The 21,871-nt window shown below is 48.5% G+C and overlaps 1 protein-coding gene across 9 annotated transcripts in view; it reads right to left on the bottom strand.

Annotated features, from left to right (window-relative positions):
• ZNF496 (zinc finger protein 496) overlaps positions 1-18,932 on the bottom strand; it is a 33,929-nt gene extending 14,997 nt beyond the window's left edge. The window contains exons 1-8 of one of the 9 annotated variants that reach the window (XM_063724247.1): positions 18,779-18,843; positions 18,421-18,636; positions 18,070-18,212; positions 17,669-17,846; positions 16,931-17,046; positions 16,155-16,581; positions 15,647-15,830; positions 10,345-10,421 (exon numbers count right to left, since the gene is read on the bottom strand). In XM_063724247.1, the coding sequence (XP_063580317.1) occupies positions 10,345-10,421; positions 15,647-15,830; positions 16,155-16,544 (651 nt within the window). In that variant the 5' untranslated portion in view covers positions 16,545-16,581; positions 16,931-17,046; positions 17,669-17,846; ... (1 more) ...; positions 18,421-18,636; positions 18,779-18,843. Of the gene's footprint in view, positions 1-10,344; positions 10,422-15,646; positions 15,831-16,154; positions 16,636-16,930; positions 17,190-17,668; positions 17,847-18,069; positions 18,213-18,420; positions 18,637-18,778 lie in introns of those variants that run through there. The other 8 variants (XM_063724244.1, XM_063724250.1, XM_063724243.1 and 5 more) reach the window with 8 other exon arrangements.
• Positions 18,933-21,871: the final 2,939 nt, after the last annotated feature.

Here is a 21,871-nt window from a genome sequence, read left to right as displayed (position 1 = left end):
TCCATTTATGACGGATTTGCCCTTATAACCTGATCATCTCCCCAGTGCCCCACCTCTTAATGCCAGCAGCTTGGGGGCTAGCATTTCAACATGTCAAAGCTGTGGGGAGGGGAACACAAAAACATTCAGACCATAGCACTAGGGGAGGGGGGAGTGTGGAAGCTGGGGCTGAGGGAAGAGCCCAAAGCAACATATGCAGATAGAAGAGACAGAAAGGAGACCGACTATCCCAGGTCCAGGCTCCAGGGGACACACTGCTTTGTCATTTCTGCTCTTGGATCCACCTCATCCCTATCTTGTTTGGCAAAATCCACATGGCAGCTACCTGGCTGGGTGGCCAAGGATGTGGAGAAACAGGTCTTCCTCCTCAGTGCTGGGGAGGCTGCATATCCCCCACTACTATGGTGGGCTGCTGGGCAATGTCCAGAAGTCACCAGCGTGCTTGCCCCTCAATGCAGAGATCCCTCAAGTTGATGTTGCGCATGCGCAACGCGAAGTCTACAAAAGCTGCTTCACTGCAGCACTGACCTAATAAATACTGAAGACCTTGACACACATCAACAAGACAGTGGATTAAGTAAGCGACAGACACCTCGCAAGGGATGATCCTACATGCACAGAAAGAATGAAGGCCTCTCTGTACTGAGAGGGAATTCTCTTCAAAGCATGTTGTTGCAGGAAAACACCTGTGCATGATGGAATCCAGATAGCCACCAAGTGCAGGACGTCTAGGAGTTCTGAAGGTTAGCTGCTTCTCAAGAGGGACCTGGGACTCTGGGGTTAGGTGTAACAGGGAGATTTTTTTCATAAACTTTGAATCATGGACCATGGGAATGTGTCAAAAAACTGATTTTAATTTCTATTTTTATCTTTATATTGTTTTAGACAGGGTCTCACTCTGTCACCCAGGCTGGAGTGCAGTGGCACAATCACAGCTCACTGCAGCCTCAACCTCCGGGGCTCAAGCAATCCTCCTGCTCAGCCTCCCAAGTAGCTGGGACTACAGGAGTGAGCCACCACGCCTGGCTAATTTTTTATTTTTGTAAAGATGAGGTCTTGCTATGTTACCCAAGCTGGTCTCAAACTCTTGGGCTCAAGCAGTTCTCCCACCTCAGCCTCCTATAGGGCTGGGATTACCAATATGAGCCATGATGCCTGGCCTAATTTTCATTTTTAAAATGATGGTATATCCATATAATACTAGGAAACGAGGAAAATAAAGCAGTCCTTTATATAATTGGAAAGGACCACAAAATAAAATTTCTGTGGAAAAAAGAAAAGTAACTCATATGACTTTTATATTACTAGTATCTATGTGACAAGCAAAAAAGGAACAGAATAATTTTTAAAACATGCTTTGCATCTGCCTACCTCTCTGGAAAACTATCAGTTACTGTCAGATGGTTTCCCCGGGTGTTGGGGCCAGGCACCCAGGACACGGCTGGAAAGGAGTGATTTTCTTTCTTTCTCTTTTTTTTGAGATCGGTTTTTGCTCTGTCGCCCAGGCTGAAGTTCAGTGGTGCAATCTTGGCTCATGGCAACCACCGCTTCCCAGGTTCAAATGATTTTTGGCCTTAGCCCCCTAAGTAGCTGGGAGTACAGGCATTCACTACCATGACCAGCTACTTTTTTTTGTATTTTTAGTAGAGATGGAGTTTCACCATGTTGCCAGGCCGGTCTCAAGCTCCTGAGCTCAAGTGATTCAACTACCTTGGCCTCCCAAAGTGGTGGGATTATGGGTGTGAGCCACCAAGCCCAGCCTTGACTAGTCTTTTTTTTTTTTTTTTTTTTTTAAAAAAAGCAAAAATATAGAGGGCAGAGGGCATTTAAAGGAATCATTTTGGTGAAAAGTAAAAGAATGTTAATAAAAAAAAACACCTATGGAATAATTATGCATCAATTGTACATATGTATCCCAGTGATCAGAGCTGACGTGACCCATGCAGGACACCCCACCTTCAATGCCTCCAGATGTGCTGCATGGGGAGTGCACAGCCCAGTGTGGTTCTCCTGCAAAACGCGTGGCCTGAGTGCCACTGTGAGTCTAACCCCACCTGAAGGAAGGAAGCTGTATCACCTATCACGATATTCTACTCTTCAAAACTATCCACAGCATGACAAACATTGAGAACCCAAGGAGGAAGTGTTAGAGATGGGACAACTAAATGAGAAGCAACGATGCTGGATCATTATTGTTTTAATGTTAAACTTCCTCAACGTGATAACTGTATTGTGGTTAAGAGATTGTCCTTGTGTTTAGGAAATATGCTCCTTTGGCATGAATAAGGGGGCACAAACGTCTGCATCTAACTGAAGATTTGGGGAAAAATAGAATGAAGGGGTGGGGGTAGGTAAGGAAGAGAGAGAGAGAATGGGGGAAGTAAAGGAAAGGGTATTTGGAAGTCTCTGTACTGTTCTTGCAATCTTCCCTAACTTTAAAATTAATCCCAAAGAAAAAGTTTAAAATAAAAATAAAGAGAATACCTCAAAAATTCTAAATTTGAATCAGGGTTTTGGTACAAGGACTCTTGCCTGTACATATGAATCACAGGCATCTTAGTAAAAATTCTGACTCAGTAGGTCAGGGGTGGAGCCTCAGAGGCTGTATCTGAATGAGCCCCTAAGTGGATCTGCTGCTAGGAAGAGGTCAGTGTGGAAAAGCCTGTCTTCCCAGGCTGTTCCACAGAATCCAAAACAGGCCTCGGGAAGCCACTGGATTTCCTTACAAGGAGTTGTGGGAGACAACTCGATGTTGGTTTCTTAAATGGGGAAAAAAATGGTAATTGCCACGGTTGACAAAAAATACAAAAGAATCCATCACTCTGACAAGACTTCCTGGGAGGAAGTGTGTGTGTGTGTGTGTGTGAGACTTCCTGGGAGGGGTGTGTGTGTGTGTGTGTGCGCGTGCAGTGGGGGTCCTGAGGGAAAAATTGAGAGCATATATTAACAACAGATTTAGCTGCTTTTTCCTTTGAGCCTTGGTTAGGTGTTTGAGGATCTACTTGCTATAGTTTGAATATGTCCCTCAAATTTCAGGTGCTAGAAACTTGATCCCCCATGTGGCAGCATTGAAAGGGTGGCCTTTAAGAGGTAATGAACAGGTTGTCATGGGAGTGGAACTGGTGGCTTTGTAAGCGGAGGAAGAGAGACCTGAGCAAGCATGTCAGGACACTCAGCCCCTCGCCACATGATGCCCTGCACCCACGTCGGGACACCACAGAGCCCCCACCAGCACGAAGGCTCTCACCAGATGGAGCCCCTCAACCTGAATCTTCTCAGCCTCCATAAATATGAGAAGTCAATTTATTTTTTTATAAATTACAGTTTCAGGTATTCTGTTATAAGCGACAGAAAACTGACTAGACAGTCATGGCATCACAGAAGCAAACCCAAGTCCAAGGGCCAGGTGGGTGGACAGACAGTACTCCAGTCACCTACAGAATCTGACACGGCCACTTAGCAGGATCCCCAGGGAGCTTTTAGAACCATATGGACCAATGCTTACATGTTGGGGAGGAGCATAAAAACAGGACATTGATCTACAGCAGGATCCTTTTATTTGTGATCGATTTATTCGTGTGCCTCACAAATAAATCGGCAGAGAAAAGTCCAGAAGGAAGTTCACTAGACCATGCAGAATCGTCTCACGTGACTGGGAATAAGTGGTATCTTTTCACTTCCTACATTTTGTTAATTTTTCACGAGAAGGGATGGGGAAAATAGATAAACATGTCTATTTAAGATTAAATCTTCAGAGGAGATTTTTCTAATGCCTCCCACTAAGTACAATGAAAACCCTGGACATTGCACATAAAATGAGCACAGGAGACTCTGAAAGGTGGAGAGAGGGTGGCAGAATGGCCAGGGACCTTGGAACAACATGTGCTAAGTTCACTGGTTTTTCTTTCTATCACATATTCCCCTGACTTGAAGCCAAAGGAGCCAGCTACCAAGAAATACCCATGGGCATAGACCAAAAAAAAGCTCCAACAAAAGCCACAGGACCTGGACAGGGGCAGCCCAGCCAAACAGATAATAACTGCTCAACTCCACTTGATACCACATAAGAAAACTGTGGCCCCTTCTTACCAACACCAGCAGAGAATGAGTGGGGAGCCTAGACTTCCACCCTCACCAGGTGCAATGAGGTGCCCTAACACCCCTGCTGGGGTGGTCTCAGAGAAGGCCAAATGCGGAGCTGGGACCTCCATCCCTGCTAGCTAAGAACAAGCCCCCCCCGCCACCAGTGGAGACCATGTAGGGAGCTGGAACTCCACTCCCACTCAGGCATGTGAGGAGCATCCCCACTTTGATGCCCGTGGAGATCCAGGAGGAAACCTGATGTTCTTTCACTAGGTAATAACAAGTGGTGGCCCACCTGCCCTTCTCTTGCTGGAGCAATGTCAAAAACAACACAGCACAACCAAAAAAAACCAGCTACACTGAAGTTAAGGTCCAGAGTCGCATCATATAAAAATATGCAGGTAAAAATCACTCACTATACCAAGATCTGAAACTGAATGAAAAAAGATAACCATCAATAGATGCCAACCCTCAGGTGACAGATACGTTAGAACTATCTGACAAAGAAGCCGTCATAAAATGCTTCAATGAACAATTATAAGCATACTCCAAACAAAAGAAAAAATAGAAAGTGTCTGTAAAGACAAAGAAAGTCTCAGCAAAGAAACAGAAGATACAGAAAATAACTAACTGGAAATGTGAACAGTACAAACCACAATGTGAAATACGAAGCTCAGTGAATAGGCTCAGCTGAGGAGGGGACAGAAGACTCAGTCAACTTGAAGACGGAAAAATAAAGTTATTCAATCTGAACAACAAAGAGAATACAGGCTGAAAAAAAATGAACAGAGTCTCAGGTACCTTTATAAATTACACAGTTTCTAACAAGAGATCTAAAACCTGTATCCTTAGCACTCTGGAGAGGAGAAAGAGAGAGGGACTAAAAAAGTACTAGAAAAATCTAGCTCAAGAATTCCCAAGCTTGGAAAGAGACAATAAACCTAGAAATTCAAGAAGCTGAGCAAACTCTAAACAGGTTAATCTAAAGAAATCCACAACAAGACACAGCATAATTTAACTTCTGAAAACTGAAGGCAAAAGAAGAAAAAAATCTTAAAGGCAGCCAGAGTAAAACAATACCTTCCTTATAGGGAAAAAATTTTTGAATGACAGCAGATTTCTCATCAAAAGCCATGGAGGCCAGAAGGAAATAACATAATATTTTTCAAGTGCTGAAAGAAAACTGTCAACTGTGAATCTTTCATCTGGTGAAAACATCCTTCAGGAATGATGGGGAAATGAAGACCTACTAAGATGAGGAAAAAATATGTAAGTCTATCACCAGCAGATCTATCTTAAAAGAATGGCTAAAGAAATACTCTAAACAAAAAGAAGGAACCTTGGAACATAAGAAGAAAGAAAACAGTAAGCCAAAATATGGGTAATAAATAGGTTTTCTTTTTCCTTTTGAGTTTTCTGAATAATGTTTGACAGTTGAAGCACAAATTACAACACTCTATGATGCGGTTCTAAATGTATGTAGAGGAAATATTTAACACAACTGCATTACAATAGGGGAAGAAGGATGAGGGTATGTAAAAGGAGGTATATTATATTTCTTTCTTTTTCTTTTTTTTTCTGATGGGGTCTCACTCTGTCACCCAGGCTGGAGTGCAGTGATGCAATCACAGCTCACTATGCAGCCTCAACCCCCTGGGCTCAAGCAATCCTTCTGCCTCAGCTTCCCAAGTAGCTGGCACTATAGGAGCACACCACCATTCCCAGCTAATTTCTTTAGAATTCTTATTTGTAGAGACAAGGTCTTGCTATGTTGCCCAGGCTGGTCTCAAACTCCTGGGCTCAAGCACTCCTCCCACCTGGCCTCTCAAAGTGCTGGGATTGTAGGCGTGAGCCACGGTGCCCGAACAGAGGAAATAAGCTTCTACACTTCACTCAAACTGATAAAATGATACTCACTAGATAAGTTATGTATATATGATGTAATACTTAGAATAACCACTAAAAAAGCTATACAAAAATATACATATACTCAACACCACACTAGGTAAATCGAAATGGAATTCTACATGTTCAAGTAACGCACAGAAAAATAGGAAAAAGGAAACAGATAAACAAAAACAGAGCCAGAAAAATAGAAAGACAGACTTAAGCCCTAACATGTCAGTAATGACATTAAATACAAATGGTCTACATACATCAATCAAAACACAGTAACTGGCAGAGTAGATTAGAAAACATTATCCAAATATATACTATCTAGGCCGGGTGCAGTGGCTCACACCAGTAATCCCAGCACTTTTGGAGGATGAAGCAGGTGGATCACGTGAGGTCAGAAGTTCAAGACCAGACTGGCCAACATGGTGAAACCCTGTCTCTACTAAAAATACAAAAATGAGCCGGGCCTGGTGGTGCACACCTGTAGTCTCAGCTACTGGGGAGGCTGAGGCAAGAGAATTGCTTGAACCCAGGAGATGGGGGTTGCAGTGAGCTGAGATCGCACCACTGCACTCCAGCCTGGGTGACAGAGTGAGACTCTGCCTCAAACAAAATAAAACAACAAATATATACTATCTAAAAGTAACTCACTTCAAATATAATAATATAAGCAGGTTGACTGTAAAAGGATGGAATAAATATATTACGCAATTATTAATCAAAAGAAAGAAAAAAGCTATATCAACATCAGATAACAGTGCTTTCTTACAAAACTTACCAACTTTTGTACCTACCAACGATTGCATACCTGGGCATTTATCCCAGAGAAATGAAGAATGATGTGTACATAAAAACCTGCACACAAATATTTATAGCAGCTTTATATAATAATGACCCCCAAACAACCCGGATGTTCCTCAACCAGTGAATGGTTAAACGAACTGCTGGACTTCCATGTGATGGAATACTACTCAGCAATGAAAAGCAATGGACTAGTAACACACGCAACAACCTGAATGAAGCTCCACAGAATTACGCTGAATGAAAACAGCCAATCCCCAAAGGTTACATACTATATGAATCCATTTATATAACATTCTTGAAATGAAATGACATTACAGAGCTGAAAAACAGATCAGTGGTTGCCAGAGGTTGAAGAGAGGATGAGGGTAGGAAAGAAATGAATGTGGACATTAGGTAACAGGAGGTATCCTTCTGATGAAGCACCTGTTCTGTATCTTGCATGTATCAATGTCAATACCCTGGGTGTGACATTGTACTATATTTATAGAATATAGATTTTTACTCTATATTTTACCATTGAGTGTTTAAAAAGTTCACAGGATCTCTGTGTTATTTCTTACAATGGCATGTGAATCTACAATTACGTAAAAATAAGAAGGTTAATTTAAAAAGAAAAACAAAACTTCACGTGTACCATGTTCGTAGCAGCATTATTCACAAAAGCCAAAATGTGGAAGCAATGCAAATGTCCATCGACAGATGAATGGATAAACAATGTGTGGCTTTGGCCTCACCATTGGCCGAGCCCTCCTGGCCCCCGCCTTCCACGCCCTTCCGATTCCACCTCCACCTCCACCTCCCCCTGCCACAGAGGGGAGACCTGAGCCCCCCTCCCTTCCCTCCCCCCTCGGGGGTTGGGGGGACATCGGAAAGGAGGGACCCGCCACCCCCAGCAGCTGAGGAGGGGATTCTGGAACTGAATGGCGCTTTGGGATTCTGAGCAGCAGGGGCAGCGTGCCCAGTGGGCCTGGGGTCCCGGGAGGGATTCCGGAATTGAGGGGCACGCAGGATTCTGAGCACCGGGGCAGAGGCGGCCAGACAGCCTCAGGGAGGAGTATCCTGGCGTCCCCATCCTCCAAAGGGCCTGGGCCCGCCCCGAGGGGGCAGCGAGAGGAGCTTCCCCATCCCTGGTCAGTCCACCCTGCCCCGTCCACTTTCCCATCTCCTCGGTATAAATCATGTTTATAAGTTATGGCAGAACCGGGACATTTTACAGCAAAAAAACAAAAAACAAAAAATATACATGGGAAAACAAAAAAAAACAAACAAAAACAATGTGATATATACACACATGGGAGTATTATTCAACCTTAAAAAGGAAGGGAATTCATGGCCGGGCGCGGTGGCTCACGCCTGTAATCCCAGCACTTTGGGAGGCCGAGGCGGGTGGATCACGAGGTCAAGAGTTCGAGTTCAAGAGCCTGACTAACATGGTGAAACCCCATCTCTACTAAGAATACAAAAATTAGCCAAGCGTGGTTGCGGGTGCCTGTAATCCCAGCTACTCGGGAGGCTGAGGCAAGAGAATTGCTTGAACCCGGGATGCAGAGGTTGCAATGAGCCGAGATCGAGCCACTGCACTCCAGCCTGGGCAACAGAGCAAGACTCCATCTCAGGGGAAAAAAAAACACGGAAGGGAATTCTGACACATGCTACAACATAGACGAACCTTGAGGACATTATGCTGAATGAAATAAACCAGTCACAAAAAGGCAAATAGTGCATAATTCCAATTATATGAGGTATTTATAGTCAAATTAATAGGTACTAAAAGTAGAATGGAGGTTGCCAGGGGCTAAGGGAAAGGGTAAATGGGGAGTTATTATTTAATATATAAACAATTTCAGTTTGGGAAGACGAAAAAGTTCTATAGATTGGGTGTACAACAATGTAAATATACTTAACACCACTGAACTGCATACTTAAAGATGGAAAATTTTATGCTATGTGTATATTACCACAATTAAAAACAGAAATTAAAAAACACTTATAAACAAGATCTTCATGATGGTGACTTTTATTACACTGGGAAGAAACTATCAGAGTAATAAAACAGTACTGACTTATCAAAATCTCTGTACTGTACTTGCTATGGCATTTACTAGGGACTGCAGGAATTGAAAGATGAAGACCAAACCTCATTAGGTACTGAATTAACAGCATCCCCTTATGTGTTACACTGGTTAAAGGTCCAAATTTTAATAAGAAATACTGGTTTTACCTCCTTTGTGTTTGGGAATGGTCACAGTACACAGCAGATGCTGACATGTATGTGTTGAGCATCAGGGTAAACGGGCGTGTGCCACATTTTTGGTGGGGCAAAAGCAAGTTATGGAGATGCCCCCTAACTGGGTAACTTGGCTAACTCCTTCCCATCCCTAGCCCTCCCTTCTCCAAGTTTAAAGTCATGTTGGCTGGGCAGTGGCTTACGCCTATAATCCCAGCACTTTGGGAGGCTGAGACAGGAGAATCACTTGAGGTCAGGAGTTCGAGACCAGCCTGGGCAACATGGTGAGACCCTGTCTCTACAAGGAAATACAAAACTTAGCTGGGTGTAGTGGCATGCACCTGTAGTCCCAGCTGCTCAGGAGACCGAGGTGGGAGGATGGCTTGAGCTTAGGAGTTTGAGGCTGCAGTGAGCTACGACTGTGCCACTGCATTGAAGCCTGGGTGACAAGGCAAGACCCTGTCTCTAAAAATAAAAATAAAATAAAGTCATGTCAAATGAACTGTGCAGAAAGCAAACTGCTCAGCTTCCGACATTCTGCTGAGACATGATAATAGAGTGTCAACTGTTTTTCACAGTTTTCTGTTGGGTAAGGAGCAACTAAACAAAAGCAGGAGCCACACATCCTGTTCCCATGGGAAGGGATGATGCTGTCATAACTAAATCTCGTGCCAGCCAGTGGAAAGTGTTAGGAGGCAAAGTGAAGGAGATATGGCCAGAAAACATGGCCAAAGACAGCAACTGGGCTAGAGAGAGGCGAGTGAGATCACCTGCTGGACCAGCCCCCAGCCCTGACTGACTCCTCAGAGCGCCCGAGTAAGCAAGTCTTATACAAAAACATGAACGAGAACATTCGAGGAAATTCTGGAATGACTCACCACGTAGATCTGTGACAGGACTGAAATTATCTGTGCTTTCTTCCCTCCACTTCCTAACATTTCTAAAATATAACCATTGCTGCGATGATTATTAAATTGAAAAATTCTCTGTAAAATAAAAGAGCAGAGAGATCTCCTTTTTCACAAGAGGGGAACTTAGGCATGCTGGGAGGCCCATCAATGGGGACTCACGGGCCTTTGTTTCCTGCCATCGTCTGCACAAAGCTTCCTGAAGGTGGCCTGATGACAGTCAACCCAGTGGGCGGCGGGGACCATAGGGCAGGAGGAGAAATGGGGCGTCTCTTAAGCTCACGCTCTGCCTATTTTAGCTTTTCTGGGCTGGGACTGAACATCCTGTGTGGCAGTCAGAAAGCTGGCTGGGGTCCTAGGAAAGCTGCCCTGTAGCCTACAGAGGCAAACACGGGATTTTCAAGGACTCCTGTAGAAACCACTCACCGGGGGTAGCTGAAGGGTGGTCACCTGCTGTGTGTCCCGCACATTCTCTTCCTGAAGAAGGAAAGCATCTTGCAGAACTGAAAGAGATCAGAAAACGGTGTCCTAAAGTGGGCCAGGGCCAGGCCTGGTGCTGATACCTTCTGAGCTTCCCGCGGCTCTTCCATTTCCATTTTGGTAGCAAAGAAAATTACAAGAGAGGCACCAACAGGGAACTGTTTCATGATGCTTTTCATAAAACCCCAGTCTCTGTTCTTAACTGTAAAATGAGGATTACAAAATGATGCACATGAAAAGCACTCTGTAAACCACAAAGATTGCTGCAACTTTGTTTCCAGATATAACAAGGGGGGCTGTAACAGAGAGTGCCTGGGTTCATGATGGCACGGTCAATTAAATGAACTCTTTCACCTCAGGTAGGTTCCCGGACCTCAGCATTGTTATCCAAACTATGGGAAACTAAAGGTTAAAACTCTATGGAGTTCAGCCGTGTGTGGTGGTACATGCCTGTAATCTCAGCTATTCTTATTCTGGGGACTGAGGTGGGAGAATCACTTGAGCCCAGGAGTTCCAGACCAGCATGGACAACACAGAGTATTTGTTTCTTGAAAAGAAAAAGAAAAAAAAAAAAAAAAAGAAGAAGAAAAAGAAAAAGCCGTAGAGTTGAGGAATCTATAAGGACTCTTAGGGTCTGCATGTGGTGGCCCATGCCTGTAATCCTAGCTCCTTGGGAAGCCAAAGTGGGAGGATTGCTTAAGCTCAGGAGTTCAAGACCAGTCTCAGCAACATAGCGAGACCTCATCTCTACTAAAAATAAAAAAACTGGGAAGCTGAAATAGAAGGATTGCTTGAGCCTGAGAGATGGAGGCTGCAGTGAGCCACAGCTGCACCACTGCACTCCAGCCTGGGTGACAGAACATGGCTCTGTCGCAAATGGGAAAAAAAAAAAAAGGTAAGGGCTGTTGGCAATCAGAATTACTGTGGAACTCCATAAAAAAAGAAGGAAAATCCTGTCATTTGTGATGACATGGATGAACCTGAAAGACATGCTACGAGCAATAAGCCAGACACAAAAAGAGAAACACTGCATGTTCTCACTTAAACGTGGACTCCAAAAAAGCTGAACTCATAGAAGCAGAGATCAGAACGCTGGTTACCAGAGGCTAGGGAATGAGGGGACAGGGGAGACATTGGTCAAAGTGTACAAAATTTCAGTGACATGAGAGGAGTAAGCTCAGGAGTCCTATTGCACAACATGGTGACTATAGGCAGTAACAACGTACTGTGTACTTGAAAATTGCTAAGAGGGTAGATCTGAAGTATTTTCACCACACACAGAAAAAGGATAGGTATATGAGGTAATGCATTATATTAATTAGCTTGACTTTTTTTTTTTTTTTTAAGAGACTGGTCTCACTATGTTGCCTAGGCTGGAACAGAACTCCTGAGCTCAAGGGATCCTCCCACCTCAGCCTCCTGAGTAGCTGGGACTACAGGTGTGCCACCATGCCCAGCTAAGTAGCTTGGTTTAATCATTTCACAATGTGTACAGATATCAAAACATCACACTATACACCGTAAATACATACAATTTTTTGTCAATTTGAAAACAGAAATTAAACAAAAAACTGTTACCACTGTAGGTACTCCTGAAAGAGGATCTGACACAGTGTCCTAAAGACCCTCATACAAAATGTAAAGTGTGGCTTTGGGACCATCTCACCAGCCTTATTTTGGGCTACCAGGGACTCTGCCACTCTTCTCTCCTGGAATTGGAAACTACCCCTTGTTCAGGCTTCTGCCATCAGCCACATCCCCTGCCAACAGTGCAGCCATGTAAAAATGAGCTCTGTGTTTCAAAAGGTACTCCTTTCTCAGGTTAAGACTTGGAGAGCTGTGCTATAGTCTACCGGTTAACCCCAGGTCACATGTTAAGTCATTATCAAATCAAACCCCAGAGGCCAGTGTCCCTGGCCTTTCAGACCTGGGATACAAAGCCTGCAGGAAACAGCAGCTGCAGGAGTGGCTATATGGAACAAAGGATGGGGCCAGGAGCCCACACAGATGGCAGTGCCATTCTAGGGGTCTCAGTGGAAGGCAGCCTCTTCACTGTGTCTGAAGGGAAGCTCAGGCTGGATGGGCGTAGATTTGAGGAGGTGGCATTTTTCCGTGTGTATGTTCTATTTTAAGTTTCTATCTTCATCTTTATTTAACTTACTTTTACCTCCCAGTTTTATTAAGGTATAATTGACCAAAATTGTATGTATTTTGTGTACAAAAACTGTATAATATAACTATACATTGTGAAATGATTAAATTAAGCTAATTAACAAATCTACACCTCATATATTTTTGTGATGAGAACATTTCTTATTTACTTTCTTAGCAATTTTCAAGTATAAGACGCCTTATTTTTAATCAACATCACCATGCTGTACCACAGATCTCCAGAATTTACTCATCTTAACTAATGGAAACTTTGTACTCTTTGACCGACATCTCCCAGGGGGGAGTTTTATCTTTTAGAGGTGGGTTCTCGCTATGTTGCCCAGGCTGGTCTCAAACTCCTGGCCTCAAGCGATCCTCCTGCTTCAGCCCCCTGAGTAGCTGGAACTATAGGCATGAGCCACCATGCCTGGCTAGGAGGTGGTATTTTAGTTCTGCTTCCTCACACCTGCCACCTTCTGGGATATGTAGTTATCCCAAATATTCACATATATATATATATATATATATATATATACACGAATATGTAGTCATATATATATATATATATATATATATGACTATCTAGTCCCACCCTACCTTTGGCCGCGATAAATGAACACATGGACCCTCTCGAGAATCACTTCGGAGAGTTGCAGACCCTACACAAAATCTAGCTTTTGGGGAAGATCTTCAAGATGAGGAACTATACAGCTCTGACAGGTAGTGCATTCCAATGATTAATTGTCCTAATAGTTAAGGTTTTCCTGATTGCTAACTCTCATCATACCTACTTTGCCTATTGATTATTGCTCATGGAAATGGGAGAGCTGGCCCTGTTTTCCTAAAGCCCATCTGTGGTTGCTGGCTTATCTCAGAACTTTATCAAGAAGCAACTGCACAGCCTGCTGTAGTTCCTGAAACTTCTTCCCCTCCACCTGCACACCTTCCCAGACCCCACTACAAGGCCTCTCACAGCCCCCCACTTCCTGCATAACCCAGGCTACTTGCACGTGCATTATGTGGGCGACTGGCTGCTTCCCTTATGCCTGTTATTACAGGCTAAGTTACGCCCCTCTCAAATTCCCATGTTGAAGCCCTAACCCTTAGGTACCTCAGAATGCGACTGAGTATTTGGGGATAGGGTCTTTAAAGAGGTCATTAAGATAAAATCAGGTCATATGGGTGGGCCCTAATCCAATAGGACTGGTGTACTTATAAGAAGAGGAGATTAAGACACAGACACACACAAAGGAAAGACCATGTAAAGAGACCCAGAGAGAGAAGGTGTCTGTTACACCTGCTCTGCAAACTTCTCTTAGTGTAAACATCTTCCTCTTCCTTTCCCTGAAAGAAAACCGCCTGTCATCAAGAGTCCTGGTGCAAAGCTTGTTGTCAGCTTTCAGGGCCGGATATTCATAGGTTTTCACGGGTCCCAAAGAGAGCCAGTGGCATAAGAGACTTCCCCTCCTAGCTCCTTCTTTTTTTTTTTTTTTGTTTGTTTTGAGATGGAGTTTTACTGTTTTTACCCAGGCTGGAATGCAATGGCGTGATCTCAGCTCACTGCAATCTCCGCCTCCCAGGTTCAAGCGATTCTCCTGCCTCAGCCTCCTGAAACGCTGGAATTATAGACACCCACCACCACACACAACTAATTTTGTATTTTTAGTACAGATGGGGTTTCACCATCTTGGCCAGGCTGGTCTCAAACTTCTGACTTCAGGTGATCCGCCCGCCTCAGCCTCCCAGAGTGTTGGGATTACAGGTGTGAGCCACCATGCCCAGCCCCAGCTCCTTCTAAATGTCTATCTGCAAACTTCTCTTAGTGTTAACATTAGGCACGTCTACAGGCCAAGGAGAGAGGCTTCAGAAGAACCCAAGGCTGCTGATACTTTGACTTCAGACTTCCAGCCTCCTGAACTGTGAGAGAATACATTTCTGTTACATAAGCCATCCAGTCTGTGGTACTTTGTTATGGCAGCCAACAACACACTAATCTCGACTTATAAGCAAGAAAAGGCTGAAGAGTTTATGTGATTGGTACAGAAGTCACTATAGTTTTTCTACACACAGAAATTTAATAGGCATTTTGGTTTTATTACTGAAAAGCTTACCATAACGCCAAACACAACTTCTACAAGTCATAAGAGTCTCCCCTGGCCCCCTAGACACTCTCTTTCCATTGTACCTGTAGAGCACTGTTGCAAGTCCACCCAGAGTCATAAGAAAGTCCCCTTGGACCCCCAGACACTCTCTTTCCACTGTACCTATAAAGCACCATGGCAAGTCCACCCAGAGGAACCCACGTGCCAGACTTCCTTCAACCCAAGGGCGCTGGTTTCCCATGATATGTACTTAAAGTTTTGGGCACCTCAGGCCTTGTGCTCAATCATTTATAGGTTGTATCTCATTTAATTGTCCAAAAACCCCAAAAAAGGTAATTACTATCTCTGCTGGACAGAGGAAGAAACTGAGGCTTTCAGAGTTTAGAAGCATGCCCCAGGTCATACCCAGAAGATTCAAATCTAAGTTTACCTGACGAAAAAACTACTTTCCTGTAGCTACCATGTACTTCATATACATACTCAAACTATGCCTAGCTGATGTTCTGGCCCCACACACACTAGATACTACCCTGTGTCCTCCAAAATATTTCTATATCTCTTTGCAGCATCACAATGCTCCTGTAAACAGGAGGTAGCCAAGGAAACAGAGGTTCCAAGAGACAAGAAATGGCCATGCTCCAGTCATGCAGCAGGCCCTAGCTGTACACTGGCAGTCCCTAGCTGTCATCAAACTGACAAATCCCGCAGAGATGCATCCTCAAAGAGGTGAGAGGGCACCACCTCAATGACACCCACCTACAGAAGAGTTAGCTCTGAGAGGATCTAGAACCATGAAGAGGACAAACATCCTGATGAGGTTCTCATTTAATTGCTCTAGGAAGAGACTCAGACCCTGACAACAGCTCATAGCTCCTCGGGGACAGGAGAAAACTGCTGATGTAAAAGCCATCAGCTTAACAAAAACCGCACCCAGTGCACAGTACGGGGTGTGCGCTCCCCCAAATCACCCCGCTACACTCCCCTGGGCTGCATACCTGGGTCCCCGCTGAGCTGGCTTGGTGGTCTGCTTGGGAGCCCCAGGCACTGTGCCTGGGCTACGGGCTGGGCATCCTGGCTCTTTGCAAGGTCGCTGTGGGGCTCTACCGGCAGCTGCTCCTGCTCCTGGTCCAGAGGACTGTCCCCATCATCAATCACCACAGGGTCTTCACAGTGCTTGAGCTGCAATCCCAGAGACAGCTTTTCAGGGCTAGGTGAAGAGGTCCCATCTCTCCCTGGGCCTGGTGACCATCCACTCCACAGCTGACCATCAAAGGCTCAACTTAGGCCCTGGACTGGGCTATAAATGGGCACGACACTATCATGCCCAAATTAGAGCCTTCAGAGAGTAAAACTGGCTTTCTTAGGAAACTCTAGTCTGGGCCTAACCAAAGTACATGGCTCTGGATGGAATTCCTCATTCCCCAGCCAGCGCACGCATGGCCCCGCCAAAGTGTTTCTAAGTACCAGATCTCTACCCGTCCCAGCCCCACCCCTTCTACTCACCCACTGCCAGGGTCTCCCGGGCTCCCGTTCCAGTGCCTCCACCGCGGCCACAGCCTGCTCTCCGCTCTCAGGCTCCTGCGCCCGCACCCAGCTCTGGATCTCCCGGGGCAGGATGGCCAGGAACTGCTCCAGCACCAGCAGCTCCAGAATCTGCTCCTTGGTGTGCCTCTCAGGCCGCAGCCAGCCCCGGCACAGGTCCCAGAGGCGCTGCAGGGCCTCCCGGGGGCCCGCCGCCTCCTGGTAGCGGAAACGGCGGAAGAGGCGCCGAGAGGACTCAGGGCTGGGAAGCTCCCCCTGGGGGCTAGGGTTCTCTCCAGGTGGGCTCCTCATTTTCCTGGGCTCCTCACTTTCCTTCGGAGCCAAGACTCGGGGGCACAGGGCTGTGGGCATGATGGGATTTGATGGGGGTCAGCAGCAGAAGACGACCCTATTTCCAAACAGAAATCACTGGCTTCAGTGTTCTGGTCTCCTGTGGTCATTTCTGGGGGACAGTGACAAGGAAACTGTCAATGCCCTCAGAGACCAGCCCTTTGGAGAAGCCCTGGGAAAGGTAGGGAGTGTTGGTGTGGCTGGTCTTTACACACAGGATGAAACAGACAGAAAGATGTCCTCCCCTCACCAGTACCATTACGTGTGGATTCCCGTAAGTGGGTGACTGGATGAACAAGACAGGAAATCTGGGAGAAAGTGGTGGCATTTCAACGTGACACTGCTGTTTTGAGCCTCCCAGGAAACCAACAGCGCCACATGCAGATGTAATCAAGACGCTCTGGTACCTTGAGTGGCTGGGTCCTCCTGGAGAGACCCGAGATGGGCAGGCCAAGCAGGCCACTATCTTGAAGCTCTGGAGCCGAAGTCCCTGTTCTTGTTCTTAAGACCTTTACAAATGGTGCTGGAACGACAACGACAGACATGCATCGGATGAGCCTTCAAGCACATCCAGGAATGGAAAATCCACCCTTCTGGTGGCAGAGGGCTGATGGTGCTGCGTGCTAGATGGACAACCCAGCCAGAATCAGCTTTGCCCAGCAGAGTCTGCAATGGGAGGCAAGGGAAAACAGCCAGAGACAGGGAACATCACATGAGACAGCTACATGCAGTCTACCAGGGACAAATAACACTGCATTTGCAAGTATCAATGGTTTCCTATGAGCCTTCTGCCAACTCTGCCCTGACCTTCAACCTCGCCTCCACCCTATTTTCTATCCTTGCCCTCTTCAAACCACATCCAAGGCTATGGCACACCCACCAAAGCCCTTCCTCGGCCAGGACAGAAGAGTGGGTCCGTCACTGCACAGCTTAGCCCTCAAAGAACCCCTGGACACTGCAGCTGCCACACCCCCAAGGTGGGACTCAGGGGTCCTTACACCTCCCCGCTGGTGTGCAGACAACTAGCCGACACTTCTGCCACAACTAGAGTGGCAAAAGAGACCAGCAACCAGTATACCTGGCTGGTGTTCATGATTCCCACTTTAGAACACTGGGCCCGTGAAAGGGCACATGGGGACACTCACAGTCCCCTTCTCTGCCATCAAGTCTCTGTGATCCTTAGGACCGGCAGTGCCTGCCACTCCCCCATCTGCACGAGGTTGTCCAGCGTGGCCGCGTCTTAACCTCCAACAGCTCACAAGGTGGGAAGGGGGACTCGGGCCTCACTCCCATTTCACAGAAAGACAAGTGATGCCAGAAAAGCTACGAAAAAACGGAGTGGTTCCAGAAACACCCACTGCTCTCTTTGCTTTCCAAAGTAACAACATACACAGAAACGCATATGGGGGCCGTGGAGGCGTCGGGCTGGACGCATTACAGCGCTCCCCACCACCGGATTCCCTTCCAGGGCGGCTCCGGCATCTGGAGCCCGGGGTGGGCCCCACCCGCCCTGCTCGGCGGCCCCCCTGCGGCGCCCATCACACACCTGCAGCGCCCAGGACTACTCAGGTCCGCCCCCCCGGAGCACCGGCGCCCACCCGGGCTGCCACTCGGATCGTCTCCAACCAGACGGCCGCGTCTGTCTTTGTCACGGCGGCACCTGGCGCGTCGGAGGCTCGGAGGAGATGCCTGATGAATGAACTAACGTGAGTGAGGCGGAGGAGGGCCCCGCAGGGGCGGAGCGAGCTCCCAGCCTTTCGCGGAGGAGGGACGGAGCTGGATCGGCAGAAAGGGAAGGAGAAGGTCGCTGTGGGCCAGGGAAGGGGGAGCCCGCCCTCCGCGCCCTCGGTCTCCCTCACACGCGCATCTCCCGTCTCGCCGGCTCCGGGCTCCTCACCTCACAGCCTGGAGCTCCCTCCCGGCGTCCGGCCGAAAGCCCTCCTGTGGCGGCGGAAGTCCAGGGCAGCCGTCCTCATCCTCCCAGCCCGCCCGGCCGGGCGTACTCGCTGAGGCGGGGTCTCCGCAGGCGCCCGGCTCCTTTCCCGGCCCGTCCAGACCGCGTCTCCCGATCATCCGGAAAGCCACGGCTCGGCTCGGGGGCAAATGGAGGCGCCTGAAAAACAATGGTGTTGCTTTCTCCCCCGCCCGCACCTTCCTGAGCGCTGGGCTCTGGGCCGGGAGGCGGCGCCGCGGAGGCCGGGCGCGGGCCGAGGAAGGCGGGGCGGGGCCGGCCGCGGGAGCCGGGGTGCACTCACCGCCGCGGCGCGTCCCTGGTGGCGGGCGGCGCAGGCCTGGCCGCCGCGGGAGCCCGCCGGACGCCGAGGAAAGGAAAGGCCGGAGCCCTCCGGCTCCCTCCCCTGGGACACTTCCTGCTCCGCTCTAGGACCGGGGAGGTCTCCGCATCTCAGTGGTTCGCTCCCCCGCCCCGCGGCCGAGGTGTGCGCTGGGGGTGACATCCGACACCCCCGGCCCGCCCCGCTCCGCGCGCGCCTGGGCCTGGCCGCCGGGCCGGGGGCTTTGTGGGTCAGCCACGTCGCCGCGCCCGGGCCTCCCCACGGGCCCGCCGGTCCCGAAGGTCGGCCCAGGGCTCTTTTCTCCGCTGTTCTCCTTCTCTGGCGCCCCCAGGACACGCGCGCCAGTGGACGCCCGGAACGGCCGACCGGGAGTCGCGGCTGGGGATGGAAGCTGGAATTGGGGGTGCGGGATGGAGCGGAGAGGAGGCCCCGCGCGCCGTCGGCCGCCTCATTTCAGACTCCCCTGCGACCCCCCGGCCAGCCGAAGCCCGGGCCGCCCAGCCCCTCCTGCCGCTGCGGGACGCCGAAGGTAGCGCTCACATCCGCGCCTTCCGGGCCTGGCGCCCACGTGCGGAGTCCCCGGGTTAGGAAAGGCCACTCCGCATCCGGAGGCCACTCCCAGCCTCGAGACGACCCTGGGGTTGCGCAGAGGGGCTGCGGTGAGTCCTGGCCCTGAGTGGGGGTCACGGGGCTCGTTGCTCGCTGAAGTGAACACGGTTGCCGCTGTGCACAGTGGCCGAGGGAGAGGAGAGGATGAGGGACTCTGACCCAAGGTTATGTGGCAGTGAGGGGCAAGCAGAAATGAGGGCCTCCGGACCCCACCCCGACACAGGGCTGCTGGCCGCTGCACTATGCTGAATATAGCCCAAATTCTTACATGGGTCGTCCCCGGGGAATGCTCATTTTTCAGGCTCCAGAGCTTGAGAGAAAGTGCGAACCCGGTCCCTGAGCAGGGCTGATTCCCATGGCCCCTTTTCCATCTGCTCTGCACCGAAATTGGATTCTCCTACGCAGAGGAGAAGGTGAAGAAGATTCTCCATCTTCCGGAGGGTAGCTACTGCCGGTAGCTCCGATTTCCTTCGGATCCCCTTTCAAGGGCAAGCAGAAGGAAATCAGTTTCTCCAAAGAAAGTGGCCCGGCTGAGTAAGTGGGAACAAGGTGGTTGGACTGAGCAGGATCCTTTAGCTCCGTTGCTCTTCTAATCCCGTGGCCCTGGGCACCGCCACTTCCTCCTCTGAACTGCTGGAATAATCACTTCTGACTAGCAGAGTTACTGGGAGCCGCTGTTTGCCAGTGTTCACATTCTGACTTTAGCAGGAGATGGAGCAAGCGAAGAAGTGAAGCCCTTGTTTGTGAACAGTGATTGTTTCCCGGATGACAGCCAGATGCCGGGCAGGGCCACACAGATCTTAGCTGGAGCCTACAGGTACAAGTGGGAGCCACCCCCTTTGACTTAACTGGACTGGCATTTACAGAACTCATGTATAGCCCACTCTTCAGGAACACCAGCCAGGAACCGTGACATGGAGGAGGGGAATTGGGAGGAACCCAGGGGTCATCAAAGGCTGGTAGGGCTTAGGTTCTTTGGCAAACGTCCTAGTCTGTGGGGTTCCGGAACCCTGGTGCCACAGCTCCCAACCCTGTGATTGGCCCAGGAACTGGCTGTTGAGTGGGCATCCGTGTTCATAGCTCTGCCCCTTGCAACCCTAAAGCAGATAAAATGCAAGAGGCAGAAATTGCTGGCAGACAGCATCCAGTTAATCCCCACTACCCAGTTCAGTTTCTTCCCCTGACCTGACACGTCCCTGCCCAGCTGTGCCTCTCACTGTTCACCTTTTGAGGCACAAAACAGGCTGTTTATGCTGCTGCTGCATTTAGCTCAAAACAGGGCTTAAGAGTCAACGTTCTGGAGTCAGGCACCTGGATTAAATCCTGCCCCATCAATTCCTAGCCAGGTGACCTCAGGCCTACATAACCTTTCTGTACCTCAGTTTCCTCATCCAGAAAACAGGGATGATGCTGTCTACCTCGTTTGATGGTTGTGCGGGATCGAAGATTCAGTCATTCAGCAAACCTAGACCGAGTACCTACTGTGCATTCATGAGTGCTAGGCAGCCAGCCTTCCAGGTGCTCAGGTACATCTGTGAACACAACTGGCTATTGGAGGAAGCAAAATCAGTAACATGACCTGCTCTTTTTGGTCTGTGCTACAAAAGAAAAGGAAAGTGGAGAGGCATCAGGAAGTCAGGAGGGCTGGGGAGGGGCTGGTAACAGTCGTGGTATTAAAGAGGAGGGCAGGCAGGCCTTACTGTGAAGATGGTATTTGAGATGAAGTAGTTGATCAGAGTCCCTCTTTGACACATGGAGACCACCTTGACAGCAAAGGCCCTAAGGGGGAGCGGTGCAAAGCAAGGTGGCTGGTGAACGAGAGGAGAGGGATGGTATAGAGCTGGGTGGGGGCACAGGAGCCCATGGGGAAGGTGTTCGCCTCTGGATGAAGGGGGGTTGTGTCAGATACCACGGGTGAAGCATCGGGAAGAGGACCCTGCCTGTAAATCCTGCTCAAGGACTGCACCATCATCATGCCCAATGTGTGTGTGTATTAGGTTTGTATGAATATAATATTGCCAATTGTATCTGTTTTTATGAAATGTTTGCTATGCGCCAATGATTATTCCATCCATGGGGAGACCATAGAAGAACGATCCAAGGAGTTGGGAGGGGAATCAAATAATAAATCAGCGATTCTGCAGTATAATGCCATTGGTGATAGGTGTCATGAAAGAAATACAACATGGTGGGGAGGAGTGTGCTGGGGATGTTCAGGTAGGGCCTCTGTCAGGAGGTGACATTTGAGTGGAGAGCAGGTGGGGGGCCCCGAGCAGAGGTGTGTGGGAAGAGTATTCCAGCAGAGGAAACAGCGTGTGCTTGCTCAGCTGGGCAGAGGAGTAGTGAGAGAATGGTGAGGCTGGAACCAGGTCACCAGATTTTATAGTCATTAGGGGTTTCAAGTAGGAGTGTGGCCTAACGGAATCTTGATTTTATCAAGATCAC

Source organism: Pongo abelii, chromosome 1 (assembly GCF_028885655.2).
Source record: "Pongo abelii isolate AG06213 chromosome 1, NHGRI_mPonAbe1-v2.0_pri, whole genome shotgun sequence".
Taxonomy (NCBI): domain Eukaryota; kingdom Metazoa; phylum Chordata; class Mammalia; order Primates; family Hominidae; genus Pongo; species Pongo abelii.
Note: the sequence above shows the minus strand (reverse complement) of the source record. Positions and strands in the feature narration are given on the sequence as shown.